Source organism: Camellia sinensis, chromosome 15 (assembly GCF_055761805.1).
Source record: "Camellia sinensis isolate YWXY chromosome 15, ASM5576180v1, whole genome shotgun sequence".
NCBI lineage: Eukaryota > Viridiplantae > Streptophyta > Magnoliopsida > Ericales > Theaceae > Camellia > Camellia sinensis.
Genome location: NC_138975.1, coordinates 142675921 through 142688759, shown reverse-complemented (window position 1 = coordinate 142688759; position 12839 = coordinate 142675921). Strand labels below are relative to the sequence as shown.

The following is a 12839-nucleotide window of genomic DNA, read 5'->3' as shown; positions in this document are numbered from 1 at the left end:
AGGGCATTTCCCTAAATAAGCTAAAATAGTAAATCAATTCCCAAACTAAGCCTAGTTTTCAAAGAATTCCCAAAATAAGCTAACTCGCGGTTCACAATCGCGATTTCAACATATTCCGCCTGTTTCGCGTGAAAGTTGGGAAATCTTAAATTCGTGGTTACGAAAAGCGATTTTGATTAAGAAATCGCGGTTACAAAACGCGATTTTAATTATTATTATTTTTTTTCTTTTGAACTCACTGTTACAAACCACGATTTAATCCAAAAAAAAATTTGTTCTGAATTCGCTATTTGTAACCACACTTTTAGAAATTTTTTTTTTTGTGAACTCGTGGTTTGTAACCACGAGTTTAGAACTGCTACTCAACACATCATTCACACTCTACATATCACTCACTCAATATATATATATATATATATATTTTAATATATATTTATAATTTAATATATATATATAAATTTTATTTCATAAAATTGAAACTAATATAAAATAATTATTTTTTTATTTTAATTCTTAATTTTTTTTTTTAATTTTACTGTTCAGGGATAAAATTTTTTTTTTTTTATTTTTGGGTTTAAGGTTTAATTCTTAAAATTTATTTATTTTTATTTTAGGGTTTAGGATTTATAAAAAAAATTAAATTTTAAGAATTAAATTCTAAATTCTAAACCCTAAATTCTAAACTCTAAAATAAAAATAAATAAATTTTAAGAATTAAACCCTAAACCTTAAAATAAAAAATAAATAAATTTTATCCCTATACACTAAGGTAGCGTTGGTAACATTTACGTTTTTGGTTTATGTTTACAAAAATTTTATAAACTGGTTTCTGTTTATTTTTAGAAAAACATAAATTACAAACGTGTTTGGTTTGAACAAAATGTTTAAAAAAATTTTAAAACATAAATTATATGTGTGATCTCACTGTCATAAATTTTTTTAATTATTTTTTTTAAAATTTTTTTTAATTATTTTTTTTAAAATTTTTTAATTAATTTTTTAATTAATTATACTTTTTTAAGGTTTAATATTTTTTTTCAATTAGAATTTAGGGTTTAGAATTTAGAATTTAATTCTTAAAATTTATTTTTTTTATAAATCCTAAACCCTAAAATAAAAATAAATAAATTTTAAGAATTAAACCTTAAACCCAAAAATCAAAAAAAATAAATTTTATCCCTAAACAGTAAAATTAAAAAAAAATTAAGAATTAAAATAAAAAAATAATTATTTTATACTAGTTTCAATTTTATGAAATAAAATTTATATATATATATATTAAATTATAAATATATATTAAAATATATATATATATATATATTGAGTGTGAGTGATGTGTTGAGTAGCAGTTCTAAACTCGTGGTTACAAACCACGAGTTCACAAATTTTTTTTTCCTAAAAGCGTGGTTACAAACAGCAAATTCAGAACAAAATTTTTTTTGGATGAAATCGTGGTTTGTAACAGCGAGTTCAAAAGAAAAAAAAATTAATTAAAATCGCGTTTTGTAACCGCGATTTCTTAATCAAAATCGCTTTTCGTAACCACGAATTTAAGATTTCCTAACTTTCACGCGAAACAGGCGGAATATGTTGAAATCGCGATTGTGAACCGCGAGTTAACTTATTTTGGGAATTCTTTGAAAACTAGGCTTAGTTTGGGAATTGATTTACTATTTTAGCTTATTTAGGGAAATGCCCCAAAAAATATAGGTACGTGTTTCATGTACCTAGTATGTATGTATGTAGAAGAACCATGCAAAGTACTAGTAGCCGGTATGGGTGCAACATATTTGTTGAAATACCCATACTTCATAGTCATCCATCATTGCGGTTGTTTCCTTGTGTCATCATCACTAACTCTAAGCTCCACCCCACCCCATCCCATCCCATCTCTGTATAAAATAAGTGTGGAACCAAATCTATTTGGAAAAAGGAAAGGAAATCCATGTTTATGGGATTGGAACTAATCGGAATACAAAGGAAAAGATTCCCTTTATTTTTTTTTTTTATATATTTGGGTTTGATGAAAAATTGGAGACAAAAAAATGCAAACCATAATGTCCCTACCACATTGATAGTAAAAGATGTTAGAGTAGGAAACCTTAAAAAAAAAAAAAAAGAAGGTAATTTGGGCAAGTGTATTAGATTGGCCTTGTCTGGGAGTCCGATTTTGTTAACAAGGATATACATAATTTATATAGTTACTTAGTTAAAAAATAAGTCCCAAAATTATGAGAAATTAGTTTGATTTCAATTAATAAAGGATAGCTAGGGTAGTAATGTGAAGTGAAGTCCCACATTGCCTGATTACTTAAGTAGTAAGTATATGAGTGTAAAGGTCACCTTAATTGCTAGCTTTTGGGGTTGAGTTCTACCCAAAAAGTGTGACAATGCATTTATGAAAGCAAAGGGAAAATGTAAATTAAACAAATTGAAATTGGTAATACCTTCTTAGATCTTCTGGCAACCGCCGATGGCTCATCCACTGTTCAACATCACGGCGCCTGAGTGACATTTCTAACCGCCTGAAGAGAATAACAAGTATTGTAAATAGCAAATAATTTCCAATTCAAGAAGACAGTAATTCTACTGACAATAAACCAAAGGAACTTCTGTTACTACATTCAAAACATGAACTTACAGCAATATGATGAATTAATATTTTAATATCTATTCATACATCTGTGCAATCAGGCTGAAACTCAAAGATCAAAATCATGTTATTGATACCTTGCACTCTGAATCATAAAATGAATCCTAAAGTTTCTATTTCATTCACTATGAGAATGTAATTGGGAATGAGCAGCTAATAAATCCACTCAGAATTGGGATGACACTTCGGAATATAAAATTTAATTGATTGTTTTAAAACTAAATGCCTGGATAGAAAATAAAGAAATAACAAATTAAAAACTTGCTAATCAAATATTTATGGACTTCACTTGAAAAATTAGATAAAGCTTTAAAGGAAAACAGTGTCATAATTGCTGAATTCAATCAATATGTTTGTATACTACTTATTGTATATAGTTTGCCACATCTCTAGTTAAGCTTTTCCATTACACACACTTCTAGCATTTTCTAGACAAAAACAATAACCATATAAGACTATCCATACCCAATAAAATATTAATAACAGTTTAAGCCCCTAAATTTCATCCCTATCAAAAATAAGAAAATACAACAACTTAATTAGAAAAATTCTAATAAATTCTATTAACTCACTTGACAATTGTCATTTTACTTTAGTTGTGACAATTGTCATTTGAATCTTGCATAAACTATGTGTTTTGAAAGAAAGGCATTTTGTATCGAAGTTCATTACGACAATACCCTAAACTATGTGTTTAACATTTGTTAGAATGTGTTTATGTTATTTTCTACGTTGAGTAAGGGTATTGTGGCATATGATTAGATTGTATCTCATATAAATATTTCTGATGGTTTAGGTTTATATATATATGAGCCTAAAAACATACATTGAATAAAGCTGCTGCTTCTTCTTATTCTTCCTCTCTCTCTTTAACCCTAATCTAAGTTTTTCATACTTTTGCACTTCAACTTGGTATCAGTTAAAATTGTAAGGAGAAGAAATTTAGAGATAAAGAAGAATAAAGATGAGAGGCAGTAATACGAAGGGAAGAGGCACAAAACCTAAAATCAGTTTTGTCCTCTCTAACACAATATTATTTATACTAATAAGAACCTTAGTGACAATTACCAAACTACCCATCATGTAATAATTTAACACTCCCCCACAAGTTGGTGCATGGATATCTCTCATACCCAACTTGCACACAATAGGATGAAAAACCTTACTATCTAACCTTTTAGTAAATATATCAGCTAATTGATATGCTGATTTTACAAAGCGCATACAAATTACTCCACTGTTGATTTTCTCCTTAATAAAATGTCTGTCAATCTCAATGTGCTTAGTCTTATCATGCTGAACTGGATTATGGGCAATGTTAATAGCAGTCTTATTGTCACAGTACAATCTCATTGGCCCACTACTTAATAGTACCAAGTTAGTCAACAAAGTCTAAAGCCATATAAGCTCACAAATGTCGTTTGCCATGGCCCGATATTCAGCTTTTGCACTCGACTTGTCTACAACTGCCTGCTCTTACTTCGCCAAGTCACCAAATTCCCTCCGACAAAGGTACAATAACCTGAGGTAGATCTCCTATCATCAATTGCTCCAGCCCAATCAGCATCAGTGAAAGCCTCTAGCCTCAAATGTCCATGATTGGAGAACAAGATCCCTTTTCCAAGAGCTGACTTCAAATATCTTAGGATTTGATTCACTGCATCCAAATGACTTGTTCGAGGATCGTGCATGAATTGGCTTACAACATCCACGGCATACGCAATATTTGGTCTAGTATGAGAAAGGTATATTAATCTCCTCACAAGTCTCTGATATCTTCCCTTGTCTCCATGGTCTCCATCACTACTACGTCTGTGGTTGGCCTTAATAGGAGAATCAACAGGTCTACACCCCAAAATCCCTACTTCCTCAAGGACGTCAAAAATGTACTTTCTTTGAGAGATGAAGATACCCTTGTCTGATCCAACAATCTCAATCCTAAGAAAATACCGTAAAGCACCAAGATCGTTAATCTCAAATTCCTTGGAAAATAACATAAACACATTCTAACAACATTAAACAAAAAATCATTTCTTCTCGAAGTGCTTCTTGCATATCTTGATTTCTAGACCTTATCAATTTTTTTTTCATATATACGATTGTTTGACATTATTTTTTATAATTTGTATTGAATTTTAACTACTATTGATTTGATTCAATTCATGATTCACAAAAAAAAAAAAAATTATTGATTCACGATACGATTCTTGATTTGACAACTACAATTGAGAGAGATTTTGCAATATGTTAGAAGTTTGAGAGAGCGAGAAAGAAAAAGTGAAAGAATTTATAATTATAAATAAAAAAAATAAAAAAGTGAAGGAGAAGGAGAACTCTTCAACATCAACCTAGAAATATTGGATTTTTCTACGAGTTATGAAACCCTTGCCAATTTCATGCTTATGATGAATATTGAGAACCCTAAACTTGAATTCTTGTGTTTTGTATGAATTGTAGAAGGAAACCCCCATTGTTGGGGAATTTGAACCTTTGGAGGCCCTAGTGGAAGAGACCCATGTTAATGTATGCATTATTGGCTCTAGAACAAGTTGTTAGGCCTTTAGGAAGTTGAGATTCTGGATATGAAACTTGAATTCTAGAAAACTCAGTTTGAAACTGAAAATTTCAACTGAGGACGTGAGACTGGATGTCCGATTCACATGACTGGTCAATCTAGCAGACGACCGGTAGAGGCTGCGGACATCCAACCAAACTCAATGTTGGAAATCCACTCTTAGGTCTCCCTAGACTGGACATCTAGTTTAGACATCACAGAGGACATGCCGTCATAATCAAGCCTGAAATATCTTGGAGTATCCCCGTATCGAACATCTGATATATCCAGTGAACATTCTGCCAAACGTTTGGTCATTGCAGCAGACGCCCACTTTGCCCTTGCTCCTGGTTTTCATTCAACCACTTCCATAACTTGGGATTTCGCCTTGGACCCCCAATGACCTTTAAGACCCTTAGGAAGGGAACCACACGTACTAAACAATTAAATGATTTTGAGTTTTTGACATTAATACCTCACTCCATACTTGGTGTGGGATTTGGCAAACTACATTTCAAACCTTCAGAACCCTTGGAACAAGGTGAGTGATTTGTATGGGAGCTTACTTTCTGTATAATATGCACTTGGAAATCATGAAAGGATGCTATGTTCCTTATGTATATCCTTAATTTCACGTGAAAGCCTTCCATTGGCGTATTGGACACAACTTTAAAGGGTAAAATTAGAAATGTAATTAAATTATTAATGATGTCAATATTTTTTGTTATTTTTTCTTATAATGCTAGGGGGATTTTGATAAAGGAGGCACACATAGATTGTAAATCATTCCCAATAGCCAGATACTCCCTACATTGTATAGTAAGACTTCTATCTCAACGTTAGGGAGCTGGATCTCAAATCCAAGGTAAGGCAAAGGGCGGTGTGTCTCCTAAGAGAGTTTGCTAACAGAACCTTGTTAGAATGTATTAGGAATGTATCCTATTTTATTCTTATGTATATTTAGTATCTTTATTTATGCTTTAGAGAGCTCCTGTAATTTTGCTAATGATCTAATATAAAAGGGGATGAGATAGGACTCATACCTCTAACTTTTTCTCTTCTCAAAATAAACACGGCATCAGAGCCTCTCTGAAACCTTAGGAACCACAGCACCAGTCGGACAACCACAGCACCACCACACCCCAGTCTCACCACCACAGCACCAGTTGCAGCCATCTAGGGTTCCGACGTCACCAGTCGTCGTTAGCTAGACTGTCGACAGTCCTAGCCGCAGCCCCTAGGGCTTCGACAACACCCTAGGGCTCGTCGGGGCCTCCTTTTCCCAGCCCAGGTCTGTCAGCAGGATAGAAGGGCCAATCAAGAATGTCATTTCTTCCTTCGCAGGCTATCGATAGACTCGACGAAGCCTTGGTTCAGTCGGGCCTCCATCTCTCATGGGGCTGGGTTGTTGCTCTCTCTCTCGTGTGGGTCTGGGTTGATGTGAACTGGTTTAATCTTCTTTGCTTTTATTATGTAAATCGTTTCTTTTTTTTTTTTTTCCTGTCTTCTTGAAAAAAATAAAAAAAGGAAAAAAATGTACTCTTAAATTTTTTTTTTTGGTTCTGGTTATTGTGTTATCCCCTCTTCCGGGTTTGTGGTTAGACCAGTGTTTGTTTGTGAGGGTTCCTTAGTAGAGTATTCATGGTAGAATCGACTAGTGAGTCTTCTACTTCGCAGCCTGCTCCTCAAGGCACGAGTCCTGTTTTGCCTCCTATTATGACTGATTCTCTCCATTCTGGCCAGAAAATCAGCGCCTCTCTTTAATGGTCAAAATTATCTAGCGTGGTCACAGAGTTTGACTATTTTTTTGAAGAGCAAAGGGAAGATGAGATATGTTAATGGGCATGTTTAGCCCCCCAGTACCACATACCCGGGTTATGATCAGTGGGAGATTACCGATTCTCTTATCATGGGCTGGTTGATACATTCCATGGTTTCAGAGATTGGTGAGCGATACTTGTCTATGGACACAACACAAGATATTTGGGAGGCTGTGGCCACTACGTATTCTCACAAAGGTAATTTTTCACAGACTTTTGAGTTGCGATGCTCCATTGACCGGTCCGTCCAGGGTGAGATGACTATCCTCCAATATTTCACTTTCCTTAGTAATCGGTGGAAGCGACTTGATCATCTTTAGGACTACAAATTGGTCTATCCCACTGATTATGCTGGTTACCGAAAAATTGTTGAACAAGTGCAGGTCTTCAAGTTTTTGGAAGGTCTAAATATGGAGTTTGATCCTGTTCGAAGTTGTGTGCTTGGTATGGATGTGTTTCCTTCTCTCCAAGAAGCATTTGTTTATGTATAGAATGAAGAGAGTCGTCGTTCTGCGATGCTTCCATTTACCTCTTCTGACCGATCTGCCCTAGTTTCTGCACAATCTAGAGATGGGGATCGTGGTTCCCGTCCTTCTTCTGAGAAGGATACCCTCTTCTGTGACTATTGTCGTCGCCCTTACCACACCCGTGAGACTTGTTGGAAGTTGCATGGGCCGCCATCTGGGGGTTGTGGAGATTGTTCTGGTTCTCATGGGGGTCACTCTGGTCAGTCTAGAGACCGAGGGTCCAATGCCCGAGCCCATCATTCTGATACAGTTGAGCCACCGTCCCCAGCTCCGGTTGTTTCTTCCGCTGATATCTCTGGTTTTTCTACTTCTGAGCTAGAGGTTGTTCTTCACCACTTGCTAGACCATCAGGCATCTAGTTCATCTTCAGATAACTTTGCCCATTTAGGTAACTTAGCTTCTTTTACAAGTGCTTTCCTATCGCATCAAAGATTGACTTGGATTATCGATTCTGGTGTTTCAGACCATATGTCTGGGTCTTCTGATTTGTTCTCCGCATATACTCCTTTTTAAGGACAGGATAAAGTTAGAATTGCTAATGGTACTATTTCTTCAGTATTTGGGAAAGGTTTAATTCATTCCACTGCTTCCCTTCCTTTGTCGTCGATTCTACATGTTCCCAATTTTAGTGTTAATCTTTTATCTTTGAGTCGTATTATTCGGGACTTAAATTGTAATGTGACCTTTTTTCATGATCATTGTCTATTTCAGGACCTTATCACGAGGAAGATGATTGGCAGTGGTAGAAACGCGAATGGTCTCTATATCCTGGATCAAGTAGACCAGCTGGCTCATTCCTCTATTCAGTTATCATCTACCAAGGAAGACCTATGGCTGTGGCACCGTCGTCTTGGGCATCCATCTTTTTTGTTACTAAGCATCTTTTTCCTTAAGTTTTTTTGAAAAATAATATTTCTGAGTTTCACTGTGAGTCGTGTCAACTTGGAAAATAACACAGAGCTTCTTTTGCTCCTTTTTATTAATAAAAGTTTAATCCCTTTTTCATTGATTCATTCTGATGTATGAGGTCCCTCTCGTTTTATGTCTTTAAAGTGTCAAAGATAGTTTGTCACCTTTATTGATGATTGTTCCAGGACCACCTGGGTATATCTTATCAAGGACAAATATGAGGTTTTTCCGTGTCTCAAAAATTTCATAAAATGATTTGCACTCAGTTTGCGACAGTTGTCAAAATTCTGCATTCTGATAATGGGGGGCATATATTGACTCTAGCCTTGCCAGCTATTTTGCTACTCATGGTATTATTCACCAAACTTCTTGTACCAATACCCTTCAACAGAATGGTGTTGTCGAGCGTAAAAACCACCATCTTCTTGATATTGCACGTTGTCTGTCCTTTCAAATGCATGTTCCTCGATCATATTGGGGGGAAGCTATTCACATTGCCGCCTTCCTCACCAATCGTCTTCCTACCCAAGTTCTCCACAAACACACTCCTCTTCAGATTTTGTTAGGGTCCTCCTCTTCTAATTTCTCCATTCCTCCCAAAACCTTTGGGTGTGTGTGCTTTGTTCATAACCATTCTCCTACCCGTGGTAAGTTGGATCCTCAATCTCTTCGGTGTGTCTTCCTAGGTTACTCTGCCACCCCAAAGGGCTACAAGTGTTATCATCCACCCTCTCGGAAATGGTTTGTCTCTATGGATGTGTCTTTATTTGAGTCTCAGTCCTACTTTTTGTCCTCACTGGTGTCGCAGTCATCCTTTCAAGGGGAGCCTTGGTGTGAAGCAATTCCTGTATCACTACCTGTATCACTACCATCAGTGATTGAGCAGGATGTTAAGGGTGACTCAGCTATTGAGACTGTTGAGTCTGAATCGGAATCCACAGTGCAAGATAGCAAAGTTTATGTCAGGGACAAGGATAGAAAACAAGTTACTTGGGTACAAGAGACCAATTCAGATTCTCCATTGCTATCTTCTCCTTCTGATGAGTGTCCAAAATCCTCTTCTGTTGATGAACCTCCAGGTAACTCTATTCTTTCTGACCTAGATGTTCCCATTGCTAATAGGAAAGGGGTTAGGTCTTGCACTCAACATCCTATTTCTCATTTTGTATCCTACACTAATCTGTCTTCTTCCTATAAAGCTTTCTTGTCTAAAGTTTCTTCTGTGAGTCTTCTAATTTTCAGGATGCTCTTTCTACTCCTGAGTGGAAACATGCCGTGATGGAGGAGATGAGAGCTCTTGCAAAAAATGACACTTGGGAATTGGCTGAGTTACCTAACGGCAAACGACCTGTTGGATGTAAGTGGATGTACACTGTGAAGCACAAAGCCGATGGTTTAATTGAACGTTACAAGGCAAGATGGGTGGCCAAGGGCTTTATGCAAACTTATGGAGTAGACTTACCAGGAGACATTTGCACTTGTTGCTAAGATGAGCTCTGTCAGAGTCCTCCTCTCCCTTGCCGCTAATCTCGACTAGCCTCTCCATCAATTTGATGTGAAGAATGCTTTCCTCCATGGTGATTTGGAAGAAGAAGTGCAGATGGACATTCCCCTAGGCTTTGAGAATGTTAAAACTAAAGGAAAAGAATGCTGCCTACACAAGTCACTCTATGTACTTAAACAGTCTCCTGGGATTTGATTTGAGAGATTTGCTCAGGCCATGTTGCAATATGGTTTCAAACAGAGTCAAGCTGATCATACTTTGTTTGTGAAACACTCCTCACATGGTAAGACAACAGCTTTTATTGTCTATGTAAATGATATTGTACTTATAGGGGATAATGTTAAGGAGGTTCTTCGGTTAAAGGAGTATTTGGCCAATGAGTTTGAAATAAAAAACTTAGGCAACTTGAAGTACTTTCTAGGTATTGAGGTTGCTAGGTCCAAAGATGGCATCTTCATATGTCAAAGAAAATATGTGCTTAATTTGTTAAAAGAAACTAGAATGCTTGGTAGTAAAGCTTGTGATACACCATTAGGCCTTGGACTGAAGCTTAGTAAGGATCAAGGAAGCAAGCTTGTAGACCGGGGGAGGTACCAGAGACTGGTGGGCAAGCTTATTTACTTATCTCATTCGTATCCTAACATTGCTATTGCAGTGAGTATGGTTAGTTTATGCATGCTCCACGTGCAATTCACTTATTCTGAGGTACTTCAAGTCTTCTCTGGGAAAGAGTCTCTATTTCTCCAAATATGGTCATCTTAGTGTGGAGGCATATACAGATGCTGATTGGGCTGGATTGGTCACTGATAGATGGTCAACCTCTAGCTATTGTACCTTTGTTGGAGGAAATCAAGTTACTTGGAGAGACAAGAAATAGAATGTAGTTGCACGGTCCAGTGTAGAGGCTGAATCCAGAGCTATAGCTTAGGGTGTGTGTGAGCTATTATGGATTAGATTATTTTTGCAGGATTTGGGGATTCATCGGACTGATTCGATGAGACTATACTATGACAATAAGGTAGCCATCAATATAGCTCACAATCCAGTTCAGCATGACAGGACCAAGCATGTGGAGATTGACAAGCATTTTATTAAGGAAAAGCTCACTAGTGGCACTACATGTACACCATTCGTGAGGTCTGGGGACCAACTGGCTGATATTCTCACCAAAGGATTAGGGAATAAATCATTTCGTGATATTCTCAACAAGCTGGGCATGAGAGATATCTTCGCACCAGCTTGAGAGGGAGTGTTAAGAACGTATTAGGAATGTTTCCTATGTTTCCTATTTCATCCTTATGCATATTTGGTATCTTTATTTATGCCCTAGAGAGCTCCTATAATTTTGCTAATGATCTAATATAAAAGGGGATGAGATAGGACTCTTACCTCTAACTTTTTCTCTTCTCAAAATAAACAAACCTAAGGCTGTGAGGATTCGTTATAGAAGATACCTTAGTTGTAGGAATCATCCTAACAGGTGACGAATCTTCATAAGAAACGCGATTCCGCGTTTCTTAGAAAGAAACGTGTAGGAATTGCGTTTCCGTAGAGAGAAACGCGATCCTGGCCAAGATGGGATCGTTGGTGAAGAAGAACAAAAACCCTAGCTTGTTGGTCAACAAAGAGAGAGAGGAGAAAGAAAGTGAAGAAGAACCTGAAGGTTGTGTCTGGTATGTCCTTTGCTTCGTTTTTCTTCTTCTTTTATCACTTCGAAGGTCGTCTCTCTCTCTCTCTGTTTTTCGTCTCTATCGCAGTTCGTCTCTCTCTCTCTCTCTCTCTCTTTGGCAGATCATCTCTCTCTCTCTCTCTCTTTCTCTCTCGCAGATCGTCTCCTCTGCCTTCATCTTTGTCTTTGCCTTCGTCTCCTTTGCCTTCTTTCTGGCCTTCACGATATATACCTAATATATAAGTAAAATATATATATATATATAAGATAATAAAACATATAAAATCTTTAAATAAATATATATATTTAAAAAATAAAAAAATAAAAAACATTAACACATTATTTAATGACTATAGCTTCCTACCTAATGGAAGCAATATACCACACCATATCTAACCTCTTTCACATAAATCACTATGGAGGCTCTATAAGCAAGCGACAAGTTCACGAAAGGAGCTGCCCGGAGGGCATAGGGCATCAAAAGGAATTGTACCGCTAGGTAGTGACCTTCCTACGTACGCAGTGGACTCTTGGGAGCCTCTAAAGGGGTGAGCGACGAGGCAGGGGGGTATAGGATATCAACCGTAATTATAGGCATAATAAAGAGAGAAAATAAAAATTTTATATTTTTATTTATTTGTAATTCAACATAGTTTTAAAGGGTAAATCAAAAATATAATTAAATTATTTAATGATGTCAACATTTTTTGTTATTTTTTTATGATAAAGAAACAAAAGAAAAAAATTATAATAATAAACTAAACCTCATGAGAAGCTTCTGTCATTTTAGAAAACTTAAAGGAGGTTTTTGCAATTTTTCATTAAACCTCAGGGGAGATAAGTGTAATTAAAAACTAAACCTCAAAGAAGGTTTCTAGCATTTCAAAAACTTTAGAAAAAGTTTATACAATTCATTAAATCTCATGGGAGATCAGTGCAATTGAAAATCAAACCTCAATGGAGGTTTAAGTCATTTCATAAACCTTAGGGGAGGTAAGTGTAATTTACCCTAACTTTTTCCTTCCTGTTTTTTTCTCTTCTCTTGATTTAGGTGGACTTCTTGTCCCCCTCTTGTACTTGTTCACTTTTTTAATAAATTTCTTTTTGTTGCCAATCAAAAAAACCAAATCATGTCAGTGCAAAGTTCTCTAGTCTCAGTTGTGTCATCAATAATTTTTTGAAGGCTTACTAAAAAGAAATATT

The 12839-nt window shown here is 35.9% G+C and overlaps 1 protein-coding gene across 9 annotated transcripts in view; it reads right to left on the bottom strand.

Annotated features, from left to right (window-relative positions):
• The window catches only part of LOC114280810 (putative cyclic nucleotide-gated ion channel 20, chloroplastic), a 95652-nt gene that overhangs the window by 41057 nt on the left and 41756 nt on the right, over positions 1-12839 (bottom strand). For all 9 annotated transcript variants that reach the window (XR_014356870.1, XR_014356868.1, XR_014356869.1 and 6 more), the window contains one exon: positions 2448-2525. Coding sequence is in view for 6 of the 9 variants with exons in the window: in XM_028223200.2 (XP_028079001.2) it covers positions 2448-2525 (78 nt within the window). In the remaining 3 variants the exon portion in view is untranslated. The remainder of the gene's footprint in view (positions 1-2447; positions 2526-12839) is intronic.